Source organism: Procambarus clarkii, chromosome 72, assembly GCF_040958095.1.
Source record: "Procambarus clarkii isolate CNS0578487 chromosome 72, FALCON_Pclarkii_2.0, whole genome shotgun sequence".
Lineage (NCBI taxonomy): Eukaryota > Metazoa > Arthropoda > Malacostraca > Decapoda > Cambaridae > Procambarus > Procambarus clarkii.
Window position 1 is genome coordinate 27,368,416 of NC_091221.1, and position 19,637 is coordinate 27,388,052.

Genomic DNA, 19,637 nt, shown 5'->3' on the forward strand with positions numbered 1-19,637 from the left:
GTGGTTACTGGTTTCATGGTTTAGAATGAGTACATGATAAAGATGGGACCATACTAATAATGATCTCTTGATGACATCTTTGGTGAATATTGTGATACGGACAAGTTCCATTCCTTGTCTTGTATGTAATGATCATGAATGGATGGTGGCAGCATTTCGTCTTCTACTATCTACTATTCTACTATCTACTCTTCTCCTACCTATCTACACCTCTCCCTCCACCCCTCTCTAAACTCTCACTTTCAACTAATGACCCTCCTCGCTCCTCCCACCTCCCTACCTCTCACCCCAAACCCTCACTAATTACTTCACTATTCATTTCTTTCTTCTCGTTTTCTCTTATACGTTTGTGGCAATGATTCTGTATTCTAGAGTTCTCTCTAGAGTTTCGGGTAACTGATCAAGTGACGGCGCCTTGTAGTCTTAGCACCTAGGTAGTCGAATACCTAGGTTACAAGGTGTTGAACGAGAGAGGTTGCCTTAGGAACTCTGGGAGTGCTCTAGAATAGTTAGCTAACTGGGGACGGGATAACGGACTAGAGAGAGCTGTTTACCCCGGCCTCGTTAGTTAACTGGGGGGTGGAATAATGGACAAGATAGAGCTATTTCCCCCAACCCCCCGTTACAATGCTGAGCATAATGCTCCGCTAAAAACTACTGATACTGGACATAATGCTCCGCCAACCGATCCTGATGCTGGACATAATGCTCCGCGGACCACTTCTAATGCTGGACATAATGCTATGCCGACCGCTCCTGATGCTAAATATAATGCTTCCAGACCGCTCCTGATGCTGGACATAATGCTCCGTCAACCGCTCCTGATGCTGGACACAATGGCCCGCCATCGCTCCTGATGCTGGACATAATGCTCCGCGGACCGCTCCTGATGCTGGACATAATGCTTCGCCGACCGCTCCTGATGCTGGACATAATGCTCCGCCAACCGCTTCTGATGCTTGACATAATGCTCCGCCGACCGTTCCTGATGCTGGACATAATGGTCCACCGCCCGCTCCTGATGCTGGACATAATGGTCCGAAGCCCGCTCCTCATACTGGAATTAATGGCCCGCCGACCGCTCCTGATGCTAGACATAATGCTCCACCGGCCGCTCCTGATGCTGTACATAATGCTCCATGGACTGTTACTGATGCTGAACATAATGCTCCGCCGATCATTCCTGATGCTGGACATAATGCTCCGCTGACCACTCCTGATGCTGGACATAATGGTCCGTCGACTGCTCCTGACACTGGACATAATGCTCCGCCGACAGCTCCTGATGCTGGACATAATGCTCCGCCGACAGCTCCTGACACTGGACATAATGCTCCCCCGACAACTCCTGATGCTGGACATAATGCTCCTCAAACAGCTCCTGTGTCTGGATATAATGGTCCACCGATCGCTCTTGATGATGGACATAATGCTCCCCCGACTGCTACTGATGCTGGACATATTGGTCCGCCACCAGTTCCATATGCTGGACATAATGGTCCACTGACCGCTCCTGATGCAGGACATAATGCTCCGCCGACCTTTCTTGATGCTGGACATAATGCTCCGGAGCTCGCTCCTGATGCTGGACATAATGCTTCGGCGACCGCCCCTGATGCTGGAAATAATGATCCACCGACCTTTCTTGATGCTGGACATAATGCTCCGCCGACCGCTCCTGATAGAAACATAATGCTCCGCCGACCGCTCTTGATACTGGACATAATGCTCCACCAACCTCTCCTGATGCTGGACTTAATACTTCGCCGACCTTTCTTGATGCTGGACATAATGCTTCGCAGACCACTCCTGATGGTAGACATAATGCTTCGCAGAACGCTCCTGGTGCTGGACATAATGCTCCGCCGACTGCTCTTGATGCTGGACATAATGCTCCATTGACCGTTCCTGATGCTGGATATAATGCTCCGCCGACCGCTCCTGATGCTGGACATAATACTTCGCCGACCTTTCTTGATGCTGGACATAATGTTCCGCAGACCACTCCTGATGCTAGACATAATGCTTCGCAGAACGCTCCTGGTGCTGGACATAATGCTCCGCCGACTGCTGATGATGCTGGACATAATGCTCCATTGACCGCTCCTGATGCTGGACTTAATGCACCGCCAACCGCTTTTGATGCTGGACATAATGCTCCACCGACCACTCTTGATGCTGGACATAATGGTCCGCCGACCGCTCTTGATGCTGGACATAATGCTCCACCAACCTCTCCTGATGCTGTTCTTAATACTTCGCCGACCTTTCTTGATGCTAGACATAATGCTCCGCAGACCACTCCTGATGCTAGACATAATGCTTCGCAGAACGCTCCTGGTGCTGGACATAATGCTCCGCCGACTGCTCTTGATGCTGGACATAATGCTCCGCCGACCGCTTTTGATGCTGGACATAATGCTCCACCGACCGCTCCTGATGCTGCACATAATGCACCGCCGACCGCTTCTGATGCCGGACATAATGCTCTGCCGACTGCTCCTGATGCTGGACTTAATACTTCGCCGACCTTTCTTGATGCTGGATATAATGCACCGCGGACCGTTCCAGATGCTTGGAATAATGCTTCCCCGACCACTTCTGATGCTGGACATAATACTCCCCGACCATTCCTGATGCTGGACTTAATGGTCCACCAACCACTCCTGATGCTGGACATAATGCTCCAAAGACCGCTCTTGATGCTGGACATAATGGTCCGCCGCCCGTTCTTTATGGTGGACTAAAATGCTTCTCCGACCGTTTCCGATGCTGGACATAATGGTCCACCGACCGCTCTTGATGATGGACATAATGCTCCCCCGACCGCACCTAATGCTGGACATAATGCTTCATTGACCGCTACTGATGCAGGACATAATGCTCCACCGACCCCTCCTGATGCTGGACTTAATGCTCCGCCGACCGCTCCTGATGCTGGACATAATGTACCGGAGACCGCTCCTGATGCTGGACATAATGCTTCGCCGACCACTCCTGATGCTGGACATAATGATTCGCCGATCACTCTTGATGCTGGACATAATGCTTCGCTGACCGCTCCTGATGCTTGACATAATGCTTCGCTGAACGCTCTTGATGCTGGACATAATACTCTCCCTACCGCTTCTGATGCTGGACATAATACTCTCCCGACCGCTTCTGATGCTAGACATAATGGCCCGCCACCCGCTCCTGATGCTGGACTTAATGGTCTGCCGACCGCTACTGATGCTGGACATATTGGTCCGCCGCCAGTTCCATATGGCCATAATGGTTCACTGACCGTTCCTGATGCTGGACATAATGCTCCCCTGACCACTCTTGGTGCTGGAAATAATGCTCCACCGACCACTCCTGATGCTGGACATAATACACCCCGACCGCTCCTGATGCTGGACATAATACTACCTGACCATTCCTGATGCTGGACCTATTGGTCCACTGACCATTCCTGAAGCTGGACATAATGCTCTGCCGACCGCTTCTGATGCTGGACATAATGCTCCGCTGACCGCTCCTGATGCTGGACATAATGGTCCGCCGCGCGGACCATTATGTCCATTATGTCCAAATTTGTCTAAATTTGTTCTAGACTTGGGTAACAATTGGTTTGTGAACTGGATTATTGATTTATGAAACAAAATGTTTCAAAGACTGAATAAACATTTATATATAAATGACTTTAGTTACGTACAAAGAGGAGCCGCCTCTCAGACTATCAGACCTGCTGCAATCTCTTTATTTTTGTTTCTATGTTTTACTGTAATGAGTTCCCAAGAGCCTGGCTTCCCTTGCTGACAATGGCCAGCTGGATGTTGCTTCCTCCTTGCTGACAATGGCCAGCTGGATGTTGCCTTATCCTTGCTGGCAATGACCAACTGGATGTTGCCTCCTCCTTGCTGACAATGACCAGCTGGATGTTGCCTCCTCCTTGCTGACAATGACCAGCTGGATGTTGCCTCCTCCTTGCTGACAATGGCCAGCTGGATGTTGCCTCCTCCTTGCTGACAATGACCAGCTGGATGTTGCCTCCTCCTTGCTGATAATGACCAGCTGGATGTTGCCTCCTCCTTGCTGACAATGACCAGCTGGATGTTGCCTCCTTGCTGACAATGACCAGCTGGATGTTGCCTCCTCCTTGCTGACAATGACCAGCTGGATGTTGCCTCCTCCTTGCTGACAATGGCCAGCTGAATGTTGCCTCCTCCTTGCTGACAATGACCAGCTGGATGTTGCCTCCTCCTTGCTGACAATGGCCAGCTGGATGTTGCCTCCTCCTTGCTGACAATGGCCAGCTGGATGTTGCCTCCTCCTTGCTGACAATGGCCAGCTGGATGTTGCCTCCTCCTTGCTGACAATGGCCAGCTGAATGTTGCCTCCTCCTTGCTGACAATGGCCAGCTGGATGTTGCCTCCTCCTTGCTGACAATAGCCAGCTGGATGTTGCCTCCTCCTTGCTGACAATGACCACCTGGATGTTGCCTCCTCCTTGCTGACAATGACCAGCTGGATGTTGCCTCCTCCTTGCTGACAATGACCAGCTGGATGTTGTCTCCTCCTTGCTGACAATAGCCAGCTGGATGTTGCCTCCTCCTTGCTGACAATGACCAGCTGGATGTTGCCTCCTCCTTGCTGACAATGACCAGCTGGATGTTGCTTCCTCCTTGCTGACAATGACCAGCTGGATGTTGCCTCCTCCTTGCTGACAATGGCTAGCTGGATGTTGCCTCCTCCTTGCTGACAATGACCAGCTGGATGTTGCCTCCTCCTTGCTGACAATGACCAGCTGGATGTTGCCTCCTTGCTGACAATGGCCAGCTGGATGTTGCCTCCTCCTTGCTGACAATGACCAGCTGGATGTTGCCTCCTCCTTGCTGACAATGACCAGCTGGATGTTGCCTCCTCCTTGCTGACAATGGCCTGCTGAATGTTGCCTCCTCCTTGCTGACAATGACCAGCTGGATGTTGCCTCCTCCTTGCTGACAATGACCAGCTGGATGTTGCCTCCTCCTTGCTGACAATGACCAGCTGGATGTTGCCTCCTCCTTGCTGACAATGACCAGCTGGGTGCTGAAGAACAGTAACGGGATGTTATTGCTTGGATGGCACAGAGAAGCCAAGTTGGAACAGGCAATAAGCTAATGACAGCCCACTAGAGCTGGTGACACACCAAGAACACTGGTGACAACCCACTAGAGCTGGTGACACACCAAGAACACTGGTGACAGCCCACTAGAGCTGGTGACACACCAAGAACACTGGTGACAGTCCACTAGAGCTGGTGACACACCAAGAACACTGGTGACAACCCACTAGAGCTGGTGACATACCAAGAACACTGGTGACAGCCCACTAGAGCTGGTGACACACCAAGAACACTGGTGACAACACACTAGAGCTGGTGACACACCAAGAACACTGGTGACAGCCCACTTGAGCTGGTGACACACCAAGAACACTGGTGACAGCCCACTAGAGCTGGTGACACACCAAGAACACTGGTGACAGTCCACTAGAGCTGGTGACACACCAAGAACACTGGTGACAACCCACTAGAGCTGGTGACATACCAAGAACACTGGTGACAGCCCACTAGAGCTGGTGACACACCAAGAACACTGGTGACAACCAGTGTCCTTATTGTATCAGCAGCTATAATGACATCCGCCAATTTGCAGACCCATCAAGTCAACAATCCAACCACTCACCAACCCATTCATTCACCATCATATTCATTCACCAGATCATTCATATCCTTTACAACAACCTATTCATCCACAAACCCATCCTTTTAACAACATATCCTTCCACCATCCAATTCTTTGAAGAGCCTGTTAATTCACTAAACCATCCATTTACCAACCCATCCATTCATCAACCCATTCATTTATCAACCAATTCACTCATCAGTCCATCCACTTATCAACCAATCCATCCATCATCCCTCCATTCACAACCAGATTTATTCACCAATTTATCCATTCAACATTCTATCAATCAGCAACCCATTCAACTACTCACCACCTCATCCATTTACCGACCCATTCATTCATCAACCCATTTATCAACAATTTTATCCATCCATCACCCATTCCATTCAACACCTCATCCATCACCCCTTCTATTCAACACCTCATCCATCACCCCCTTCCATTCAACACCTCATCCATCACCCCTTCCATTCAACACCTCATCCATCACCCCTTCCATTCAACAGCTCATCCATCACCCCTTCCATTCAACACCTCATCCATCACCTCTTCCATTCAACACCTCATTCATCACCCCTTCTATTCAACACCTCATCCATTCACCAACTCATCCATTCATCATCCCATCCATGTACCAGCCCCATACATATTCCATCTCTTACATATACCAATTTAATCATCCATCCACCAATCCGTCAATTACCCAACCCAACTTTTCACCAACCGCACTATCCACCAATCCAAATATCCACTAACCCATGTATTCATGAAACTATCCATTCACCAACCTATTCATTCATCATCCAATCGATGGTCCAATCATATTATCCATTCATATCAAACCCAATCATATTCATTGGTCTACCCAGGATGGACCCCAGAACTGACGGACCCCACTGGACCCCAGGTCTTCCTGCAGATGACCCCAGACGACCCAGTAAAGATGGAAGAGGATCAACAACGACTCCAGTCTGTCCCACAACATTGGTCTACCCAAGATGAACCCCAGGACGGACGGACCCCACTGGACCCCAGGTCGATTTGCAGATGACCCCAGACGACCCAGTAAAGATGGAAGAGGATCAACAACGACTCCAGTCTGTCCCACAACATTGGTCTACCCAGGATGGACCCCAAGACGGACGGACCCCACTGGACCCCAGGTCAACTTGCAGATGACCCCAGACGACCCAGTAAAAATGGAAGAGGATCAACAACGACTCCAGTCTGTCCCACCAACATTAGTCTACCCAGGATGGACCCCATGGCAGACGGACACTAGTGGAACCTATGTCACTTGTCTACAGAAGAAAGAAGAAAGAAGAGAGAAGAAAGAAGTGATAAGAGGGAAGAGGAAGAGATGGTGAGTACATGTTAAGACATGATGCCTAGTGTCCCTTGCTGGTGACAGCAGCACTACGAGAAAGTAACCAGGTTCTCAACCCGTCCTCTTAAAAATAACGTCGCTTTTCGCTCCCCACCATGGTGGGGAGAGCGATGGGGGGGGGTGAAATGTTACCCCTCCTGTCTCTCGGAAACTAAACCTGGTTCCCGCCAGACAATAGCATTGACATGCTATTCTGGCCTCAGTCGAGAGGGAATATGGCAGACAGTGTGGTAATGTGAGCAGACCCGGGAAAAAAAAACATTCATAACTCAGGTCTGGTGGAGACCTGGATCTGCTCTGGAGGTTTTAAGAGAGATAACTCCTCCAGGGTAGGTAAAGGTACGTCACTCTTGACCAAGCACATACATTATAATTCTTTGCCTCTACCTATTGACTCTGATGACAGTTTAGTGCAGTTATTGTGCGCTCACGTGCGCGCGAGATCTGGTGACCATAGGGTGACCAGGCCTAACTTGGCTACTATTTAAGTATGACAAAAGGTCATCCTCCTCCTCTGATTGAGCATCAGGAATAACCATTCCCTCAACTCTCTCGGGTGCTGGGATTACTGAAGGTAATTCCAGTCCTTCTCTTGCCACATAAAGTTTCAATTTATTGATGGATGCTTCTTTCAGTCTGGTATTCAAATATACCCTTGATTAGGAAATTTACTGGGCCTGTAGCGAGGTAATCTTATATTCGCTCCATTATCTCATTATCTTTATCTTGATAGCATAACTAATTAGCACTTATTACAGAAGCTACAATCCTTTCCCCAAGTACAGGTAATACTTTTCTCATCTTGTTGGAGGGAGCTGAGGTGTAGTCACCATATCAGCAAGCGATATGAGGAATAGCGGAGAGTATAATTTCCACAGTCGACAATATAGCACTCGGCGTGTACAGTTCTAATCGACCCAAGACGCTACAGCTTCGACACAGAGCAGACAGCAGACTACGACCGCATCGAGCTACAACGCTCTCGTTCCCTTAGTTCAAACACTCACAATTCCCAATCGAGCAACCACGCTCTCCCACATATTTACCTCCTTAAAATTTTCTTAGATTAAGGACCTGCCCGAAACGCTGCGCGTGCTAGTGGCTTTACAAGACTGTAATTATCATAATTGTATCCTCACATTCCTTATGTACATTCTTGTATATGCATAAATAAATAAATAAATAAATAAAGCTCTGCGACTCCGGCCTCACTCAGCTCTCTGCTCTGCTCCAAGCTCCGTCTGAACATTTACGACAATGCCACCAACCGACTACTGTAATCAAGACTACTAAATTAATATGAAAACTCACTAAACAATGTGAATCTAATCTACCCATCAACGTAACATAAACGTATGTTACAGCCCTAATTTCTTAATGACTCTATAAGGGCCTCGCCTTCTAACTGATAACTTCCTACTCTCATTAGCGGGCGCTGGCTCATTCAAACGCATCACGAGGCTCCCCTCCTTCACTGTTAATGGTTATACCTGCCTATCACAATAATGGGCATACCGTGTCCTTGCTTTCTTTGATGCTTCAGCTGCTTTCCTCCATGCATTCTTCATCTTGGTGAGGAATTCTGAAGGCTAATCCTCTCCATAAATAATAGTATATCTGTTAAGGAGACCAGACGCAAAATTACACAAATATCCAGTGAACAGCAAGAGTGGTTGAGTATTTATTGACTGGTGCACTGCGGTGTTTGTTGCAAATTGAACAAAAGGCAACTGTTCATCCCAAGTGGCCGGATCATTCTCTGCTAAAATGGCAAACATATCCTTCACCGTTCTATTGGTTCGTTCCACCACGCCGTTCGTTTGGGGATGGTATACTGCTGTTAGCGCTGTTGTTGTTTCTAAGAGTTTACATACCTCCTGAAATAAAGTACCAATAAAATCCTGTCCCCTGACAGATACTAGAACTTTAGGTGGTCCGAACACCGTATCAAACCTATCTAGAAATTCATCAGCCACCGTTTGGGGTCTTTCCTAGGAGGGGCTACCAGAGTGGTATACCTGGACCACTCTGGTAGCCCACTAAAACTAGCGCATATCTGTTGCCTGAGTTTTTGCTGTGTAAATTAATTAAAGCAGCCCCGACCCAATCAAAGGGTTCGGCTATATCTGAGAACTCCTGGAGTGGGACTTGTACTTTAGGAGTACTTTTGCATCCTTGACAGTTCCCGCATGACCTCACATGCCTAATTATATGTGATAATTACCCTGAGAAGTATAATAATTATCACTTTCCTGGATTTTCGACTTGGACTTATGGGCGGTTTGCCTAACCGCTTGTCTTATCACGACGTAAATTTACGGACCGTGTTATATTGGGTATTTACTACTCGATTGACTTGGGGTTTGTATGAATATGTTTGCCATTAAATTTTTGTTTTCTCTAATAGGCACTGTGCCTATTTGAGAAAACGGCAATGTATTGTAACTTAAAGGAGAGACTATTGAATTGGTGACACAACGACGGTAATCGCGCACTCCACACACTCTTGTGTTGGCCGCGATCATGATTCTACATTTATATGCATATGTCTGTGTGGAGAATTTTATTCCGAACACTATACAAACAAAAAAAACAGAGTGAATAAAAAGTAAAAACTTTTTATGCTCACGGGTACAAACACGCGTAAAATTTTATTCGCCGCAAATTTATTTGACGCTCTGTTGGCCAATTCTACCCATGTTCTTATAGAACTTTCTATTGCGAACACATTGCTATGAAAATGAACTACGTAGCTCGAGAAATAATGTCATGACAGTGAAATAAGTATACACTTTCAAAGCGCTGCATCACAACAGTGTCGTCGCTGCTGAAATCACGGCTAACGCTTCGCCCAGTTCCCACACTCGTGAGGAACATAATTACACATTCATAGGCATATGTCTAGGAGGGGAATTTTATTGCGAGTTCGGTGATATCAAAATAAGCGCTGTAGGATGACTGTGAGGCTGGACACAAACGAAAGAGTATGAACATTTACTTCCTGTTTGGGTGTCACGGCGAGTCATCTTCGTGTTTATTTACTTCGTGGTGGGATAGCAAATGCTTTGGTGACATTTTATGCATATGATCTTGTAGAGAATTTTATTGCCAACGTATTGATACCAAAATGAAAAACGTAGCTCGAGAATTGATGTTAGGAGCGCGAAAAAATGATAAACGTTTTTGTGTTCACGCTTGAGCGCCCAGAACGCCGTGTGCACAACCCACTTCTTTTTTCAGGGAGTGCCGCGCTCACTAAAGTGATAATGACTTAGCCTTTGTGATGTTTTGTATACTCCCGGGTGACGTGCAACCTTTGACGTATGCGCAAGTTTTAATACTGAAGGCTTTAATGCATTGGGATAACTAGCTGAAAAAACGCCCTGTCTTTCTGAGCATTTGCATGGTACAACACGATGGTTCCTATATAAAAGGGGTGACGCCATGGAAAATAAGACTCGCGTCCCTACAAAAAAAGACCACTTCTTTGAGTGTAAATTCATTTAAAGAGGAACTTTATTTTCTCAAAAGGTATTTCCCACCTTCCAGATGTTCAATGATTTCCTTCCATCGCTGTTCCTTGATCCGAAGTCCTCTTATTTTATCGCTCTGATGATGTTTGGTGCAATTGGTAGTTGTTTGGAGCACAAGTATGGCGTCTATGCTTAGGAGGACTAGTGCATCTGCACGCTCTGGGCGTCATGTGCTATGGTTCAGGTGAGTCTGCCGCACGACCACGGCTCCCCTCCTCCCGTCGAGAATAGTCATGCCACTCACCAATACATTCATTAACTTTATGCCATTAGTCATGTAATTCACAAGAACATTCATTAACACTCCCATCCATTAACAACCTCATCCAGTCACCATGCAATCCATTTACCATCCCACCCATTCACAATACCATCCATTAACCATCTCATCCATCCACCATGCCGTCCGTTCACTACCCCGTCCATTCATCATCTCCTCCATTCACCATCAGATTCATTTACAATTCTCTGCATTCACTATCCCATAAATTCAACATTCCATCCATTCACCATTCCATCAATCCATCACCCCATATATCCACCATCTCGTGCATTCACAAACCCCACCATTCACCATTCTATCCATTTAAAATTCTGTCTATTCACCATCCCAAGAATTCTTCGATCCATGTATTAACAATCCTGTCCATTCACCATCCCATCTATTCACATTCCAATCCATGCACTATCTCAGTTATTCACCATCCCATATATTAAAAATCCCTTTCATTCATCATCATATCCTTTAACCATCCCATCCATTGACTATCCCATTCATCCACCCATCTTATCTATTGACCATCCCATCCATTGACTTTCCCGTCCACTGACCATCCTATCTCTTCAGCAATAGAAATCCGTGTTAGTAAACACCCACAGGGTGAACCTCTGTGGACTTAAAGCGGGTATTTAGAGAGAGTCAAATGCTGGTAACTCTGGATTTTTACTTCGTCTGGGTTGCAACTGCATACAGCATCACAACGCAATGGCAGACGGCTTCAACAAGGCAACTACAACCTTTACAAGATATGGAGAAACATCCAGGAGGATGTACAGTATTGATAAGTGTCTACCTGAACGGAACTCCTTATATGTCAGCTGCGATTCTCTCCCGATTCACATTGGTCGTCAAAGTCCCTGAAAGTTAAAGAATGAAATATTGGGTCGTTTCGAGTGTTTAGCATATCAATTATGTATGTGTGTGTAGGGGCCTAAATATTATGTAACTTTGGGGAAATTATATTATGCAAGTATATCAAATTGGTTAAAATAGTGATAAAAAGGGAATAACATAAACTTCAAACGTTTATTTCAAGAACTTACGAAATAATATACTGAGAGCCACTTTACTCTACTGATTGGTGTTGGCAAAAGCTAATATCTCATCAGAGAAACACCAATTACGCTGCAACATGCGTCGACAATCCAGTCTTAATACTTGTGCACAACCAATCATCTTGACTAACCTATCATACCACTGCCGGTCCCAAGGAACTTAGGTGAGTTACTTTCTGATACTCTGGAACATTTCATTGTTTGATAGTTGAGAGGATAGTTGACTATTTAAGTATGACAAAAGGTCATCCTCCTCCTCTGATTGAGCATCAGGAATAACCATTCCCTCAACTCTCTCGGGTGCTGGGATTACTGAAGGTAATTCCAGTCCTTCTCTTGCCACATAAAGTTTCAATTTATTGATGGATGCTTCTTTCAGTCTGGTATTCAAATATACCCTTTATTAGGAAATTTACTGGGCCTGTAGCGAGGTAATCTTATACTCGCTCCATAATCTCATTATCTTTATCTTAATAGCATAACTAATTAGCACTTATTACAGAAGCTACAATCCTTTCCCCAACTACAGGTAATACTTTTCTCATCTTGTTGGAGGGAGCTGAGGTGTAGTCACCATATCAGCAAGCGATATGAGGAATAGCGGAGAGTATAATTTCCACAGTCGACAATGTAGCACTTGGCGTGTACAGTTCTAATCGACCCAAGACGCTACAGCTTCGACACAGAGCAGACAGCAGACTACGACCGCATCGAGCTACAACGCTCTCGTTCCCTTAGTTCAGACACTCACAATTCCCAATCGAGCAACCACGCTCTCCCACATAAAGCTCTGCGACTCCGGCCTCACTCAGCTCTCTGCTCTGCTCCAAGCTCCGTCTGAACATTTACGACAATGCCACCAACCGACTACTGTAATCAAGACTACTAAATAAATATGAAAACTCACTAAACAATGTGAATCTAATCTTCCCATCAACGTAACATAAACGTACGTTACAGCCCTAGTTTCTTAATGACTCTATAAGGGCCTCGCCTTCTAACTGATAACTTCCTACTCTCATTGGCGGGCGCTGGCTCATTCAAACGCATCACGAGACTCCCCTCCTTCACTGTTAATGGTTATACCTGCCTATCACAATAATGGGCATACCGTGACCTTGCTTTCTTTGATGCTTCAGCTGCTATCCTCCATGCATTCTTCATCTTGGTGAGGAATTCTGAAGGCTAATCCTCTCCATAAATAATAGTATATCTGTTAAGGAGACCAGACGCAAAATTACACAAATGTCCAGTGAACAGCAAGAGTGGTTGAGTATTTATTGACTGGTGCACTGCGGTGTTTGTTGCAAATTGAACAAAAGGCAACTGTTCATCCCAAGTGGCCGGATCATTCTCTGCTAAAATGACAAACATATCCTTCACCGTTCTATTGGTTCGTTCCACCATGCCGTTCGTTTGGGGATGGTATACTGCTGTTAGCGCTGTTGTTGTTTCTAAGAGTTTACATACCTCCTGAAATAAACTACCAATAAAATCCTGTCCCCTGACAGATACTAGAACTTTAGGTGGTCCGAACACCGTATCAAACCTATCTAGAAATTCATCAGCCACTGTTTGGGGGTCTTTCCTAGGAGGGGCTACCAGAGTGGTATACATGGACCACTCTGGTAGCCCACTAAAACTAGCGCATATCTGTTGCCTGAGTTGTTGCTGTGTAAATTAATTAAAGCAGCCCCGACCCAATCCAAGGGTTCGGCTATATCTGAGAACTCCTTGAGTGGGACTTGTACTTTAGGAGTACTTTTGCATCCTTGACAGTTCCCGCATGACCTCACATGCCTAATTATATGTGATAATTACCCTGGGAAATATAATAATTATCACTTTCCTGGATTTTCGACTTGGACTTATGGGAGGTTTGCCTAACCGCTTGTCGGATCACGACGTAAATTTACGGACCGTGTTATATTGGGTATTTACTACTCGATCTACTTGGGGTTTGTATGAATATGTTTGCCATTAAATTTTTGTTTTCTCTAATAGGCACTGTGCCTATTTGAGAAAACAGCAATGTATTGTAACTTAAAGGAGAGACTATTGAATTGGTGACACAACGAGGGTAATCGCGCACTCCACACACTCTTGTGTTGGCCGCGATCATGATTCTACATTTATATGCATATGTCTGTGTAGAGAATTTTATTCCGAACACTATACAAACAAAAAAACGGAGTGAATCGAGTATAAACTTGAAAAAACATGAGCAAAGTAAAAACTTTTTATGCTCACGGGTACAAACACGCGTAAAATTTTATTCGCCGCAAATTTATTTGACGCTCTGTTGGCCAATTCTACCAATGTTCTTATAGAACTTTCTATTGCGAACACATTGCTATAAAAATGAACTACGTAGCTCGAGAAATAATGTCATGACAGTGAAATAAGTATAAACTTTCAAAGCGCTGCATCACAACAGTGTCGTCGCTGCTGAAATCACGGCTAACGCTTCGCCCAGTTCCCACACTCGTGAGGAACATAATTAGACATTGATAGGCATATGTCTAGGTGGGGAATTTTATTGCGAGTTCGGTGATATCAAAATAAGCGCTGTAAGATGACTGTGAGGCTGGCAACAAACGAAAGAGTATGAACATTTACTTCCTGTTTGGGTGTCACGGCGAGTCATCTTCGTGTTTATTTACTTCGTGGTGGTATAGCAAATGCTTTGATGACATTTTATGCATATGATCTTGTAGAGAATTTTATTGCCAACGCATTGATACCAAAATGAAAAACGTAGCTCGAGAATTGATGTTAGGAGCGCGAAAAGATGATAAACGTTTTTGTGTTCACGCTTGAGCGCCCAGAACGCCGTGCGCACAACCCGCTTCTTTTTTCAGGGAGTGCCGCGCTCACTAAAGTGATAATGACTTAGCCTTTGTGATGTTTTGTATACTCCCGGGTGACGTGCAATCTTTGACGCATGCGCAAGTTTTAATACTGAAGGCTTTAATGCATTGGGATAACTAGCTGAAAAAACGCCCTGTCTTTCTGAGCATTTGCATGGTACAACACGATGGTTCCTATATAAAAGGGGTGACGCCATGGAAAATAAGACTCGCGTCCCTACAAAAAAAGACCACTTCTTTGAGTGTAAATTCATTTAAAGAGGAACTTTATTTTCTCAAAAGGTATTTCCCACCTTCCAGATGTTCAATGATTTCCATCCATCGCTGTTCCTTGATCTGAAGTCCTCTTATTTTATCGCTCTGATGATGTTTGGTGCAATTGGTAGTTGTTTGGAGCACAAGTATGGCGTCTATGCTTAGGAGGACTAGTGCATCTGCACGCTCTGGGCGTCATGTGCTATGGTTCAGGTGACTCTGCCGCACGACCACGGCTCCCCTCTTCCCGTCGAGAATAGTCATGCCACTCACCAATACATTCATTAACTTTATGCCATTAGTCATGTAATTCACAAGAACATTCATTAACACTCCCATCCATTAACAATCTCATCCAGTCACCATGCAATCCATTTACCATCCCACCCATTCACAATACCATCCATTAATCATCTAATCCACCCACCATGCCGTCCGTTCACTACCCCATCCATTCATCATCTCCTCCATTCACCATCAGATTCATTTACAATTCTCTGCATTCACTATCCCATAAATTCAACATTCCATCCATTCACCATTCCATCAATCCATCACCCCATATATCCACCATCTCGTGCATTCACAAACCCCACCATTCACTATTCCATCCATTTAAAATTCTGTCTATTCACCATCCCATCAATTCTTCGATCCATGCATTAACAATCCTGTCCATTCACCATCCCATCTATTCACATTCCAATCCATGCACTATCTCAGTTATTCACCATCCCATATATTCAAAATCCCTTTCATTCATCATCATATCCTTTAACCATCCCATCCATTGACTATCCCATTCATCCACCCATCTTATCTATTGACCATCCTATCCATTGACTTTCCCGTCCACTGACCATCCTATCTCTTCAGCAATAGAAATCCGTGTTAGTAAACACCCACAGGGTGAACCTCTGTGGACTTAAAGCGGATATTTAGAGAGAGTCAAATGCTGGTAACTCTGGATTTTTACTTCGTCTGGGTTGCAACTGCATACAGCATCACAACGCAATGGCAGACGGCTTCAACAAGGCAACTACAACCTTTACAAGATATGGAGAAAGCATCCAGGAGGATGTACAGTATTGATAAGTGTCTACCTGTACGGAACTCCTTATATGTCAGCTGCGATTCTCTCCCGATTCACATTGGTCGTCAAAGTACCTGAAATTTAAAGAATGAAATATTGGGTCGTTTCGAGTGTTTAGCATATCAATTATGTATGTGTGTGTAGGGGCCTAAATATTATGTAACTTTTCAAGAACTTACGAAATAATATACAGAGAGCCACTTTACTCTACTGATTGGTGTTGGCAAAAGCTAATATCTCATCAGAGAAACACTAATTACGCTGCAACATGCGTCGACAATCCAGTCTTAATACTTGTGCACAACCAATCATCTTGACTAACCTATCATACCACTGCCGGTCCCAAGGAACTTAGGTGAGTTACTTTCTGATACTCTGGAACATTTCATTGGTTGATAGTTGAGAGGATAGTTGACTATTTAAGTATGACAAAAGGTCATCCTCCTCCTCTGATTGAGCATCAGGAATAACCATTCCCTCAACTCTCTCGGGTGCTGGGATTACTGAAGGTAATTCTAGTCCTTCTCTTGCCACATAAAGTTTCAATTTATTGATGGATGCTTCTTTCAGTCTGGTATTCAAATATACCCTTGATTAGGAAATTTACTGGGCCTGTAGCGAGGTAATCTTATACTCGCTCCATTATCTCATTATCTTTATCTTAATAGCATAACTAATTAGCACTTATTACAGAAGCTACAATCCTTTCCCCAAGTACAGGTAATACTTTTCTCATATTGTTGGAGGGAGCTGAGGTGTAGTCACCATATCAGCAAGCGATATGAGGAATAGCGGAGAGTATAATTTCCACAGTCGACAATGTAGCACTCGGCGTGTACAGTTCTAATCGACCCAAGACGCTACAGCTTCGACACAGAGCAGACAGCAGACTACGACCGCATCGAGCTACAACGCTCTCGTTCCCTTAGTTCAGACACTCACAATTCCCAATCGAGCAACCACGCTCTCCCACATAAAGCTCTGCGACTCCGGCCTCACTCAGCTCTCTGCTCTGCTCCAAGCTCCGTCTGAACATTTACGACAATGCCACCAACCGACTACTGTAATCAAGACTACTAAATAAATATGAAAACTCACTAAACAATGTGAATCTAATCTTCCCATCAACGTAACATAAACGTACGTTACAGCCCTAGTTTCTTAATGACTCTATAAGGGCCTCGCCTTCTAACTGATAACTTCCTACTCTCATTGGCGGGCGCTGGCTCATTCAAACGCATCACGAGGCTCCCCTCCTTCACTGTTAATGGTTATACCTGCCTATCACAATAATGGGCATACCGTGACCTTGCTTTCTTTGATGCTTCAGCTGCTATCCTCCATGCATTCTTCATCTTGGTGAGGAATTCTGAAGGCTAATCCTCTCCATAAATAATAGTATATCTGTTAAGGAGACCAGACGCAAAATTACACAAATGTCCAGTGAACAGCAAGAGTGGTTGAGTATTTATTGACTGGTGCACTGCGGTGTTTGTTGCAAATTGAACAAAAGGCAACTGTTCATCCCAAGTGGCCGGATCATTCTCTGCTAAAATGACAAACATATCCTTCACCGTTCTATTGGTTCGTTCCACCATGCCGTTCGTTTGGGGATGATATACTGCTGTTAGCGCTGTTGTTGTTTCTAAGAGTTTACATACCACCTGAAATAAAGTACCAATAAAATCCTGTCCCCTGACAGATACTAGAACTTTATGTGGTCCGAACACCGTATCAAACCTATCTAGAAATTCATCAGCCACTGTTTGGGGGTCTTTCCTAGGAGGGGCTACCAGAGTGGTAAACCTGGACCACTCTGGTAGCCCACTAAAACTAGCGCATATCTGTTGCTGTGTAAATTAATTAAAGCAGCCCCGACCCAATCCAAGGGTTCGGCTATATCTGAGAACTCCTGGAGTGGGACTTGTACTTTAGGAGTACTTTTGCATCCTTGACAGTTCCCGCATGACCTCACATGCCTAATTATATGTGATAATTACCCTGGGAAGTATAATAATTATCACTTTCCTGGATTTTCGACTTGGACTTATGGGCGGTTTGGTTAACCGCTTGTCGGATCACGACGTAAATTTACGGACCGTGTTATATTGGGTATTTACTACTCGATCGACTTGGGGTTTGTAAGAATATGTTTGCCATTAAATTTTTGTTTTCTGTAATAGGCACTGTGCCTATTTGAGAAAACAGCAATGTATTGTAACTTAAAGGAGAGACTATTGAATTGGTGACACAACGAGGGTAATCGAGCACTCCACACACTCTTGTGTTGGCCGCGATCATGATTCTACATTTATATGCATATGTCTGTGTAGAGAATTTTATTCCGAACACTATACAAACAAAAAAAACAGAGTGAATCAAGTATAAACTTGAAAAAACATGAGCAAAGTAAAAACTTTTTATTCTCACGGGTACAAACACGAGTAAAATTTTATTCGCCGCAAATTTATTTGACGCTCTGTTGGCCAATTCTACCCATGTTCTTATAGAACTTTCTATTGCGAACACATTGCTATAAAAATGAACTACGTAGCTCGAGAAATAATGTCATGACAGTGAAATAAGTATAAACTTTCAAAGCGCTGCATCACAACAGTGTCGTCGCTGCTGAAATCACGGCTAACGCTTCGGCCAGTTCCACACTCGTGAGGAACATAATTAGACATTGATAGGCATATGTCTAGGTGGGGAATTTTATTGCGAGTTCGGTGATATCAAAATAAGCGCTGTAGGATGACTGTGAGGCTGGCAACAAACGAAAGAGTATGAACATTTACTTCCTGTTTGGGTGTCACGGCGAGTCATCTTCGTGTTTATTTACTTCGTGGTGGGATAGCAAATGCTTTGGTGACATTTTATGCATATGATCTTGTAGAGAATTTTATTGCCAACGCATTGATACCAAAATGAAAAACGTAGCTCGAGAATTGATGTTAGGAGCGCGAAAAGATGATAAACGTTTTTGTGTTCACGCTTGAGCGCCCAGAACGCCGTGCGCACAACCCGCTTCTTTTTTCAGGGAGTGCCGCGCTCACTAAAGTGATAATGACTTAGCCTTTGTGATGTTTTGTATACTCCCGGGTGACGTGCAATCTTTGACGCATGCGCAAGTTTTAATACTGAAGGCTTTAATGCATTGGGATAACTAGCTGAAAAAACGCCCTGTCTTTCTGAGCATTTGCATGGTACAACACGATGGTTCCTATATAAAAGGGGTGACGCCATGGAAAATAATACTCGCGTCCCTACAAAAAAAGACCACTTCTTTGAGTGTAAATTCATTTAAAGAGGAACTTTATTTTCTCAAAAGGTATTTCCCACCTTCCAGATGTTCAATGATTTGCTTCCATCGCTGCTCCTTGATCTGAAGTCCTCTTATTTTATCGCTCTGATGATGTTTGGTGCAATTGGTAGTTGTTTGGAGCACAAG

General features: G+C 44.9%; 1 protein-coding gene across 1 annotated transcript; it reads left to right on the forward strand.

Moving 5' to 3' along the window:
* The first annotated feature begins 587 nt into the window (after positions 1–587).
* LOC138356472 (uncharacterized) lies at positions 588–2,747 on the forward strand. The gene is made up of 3 exons (XM_069312635.1): positions 588–839; positions 1,045–1,602; positions 1,686–2,747. Exons 1-3 carry the CDS (start codon positions 588–590, stop codon positions 2,745–2,747), a joined length of 1,872 nt encoding a protein of 623 aa, XP_069168736.1.
* Positions 2,748–19,637: the final 16,890 nt, after the last annotated feature.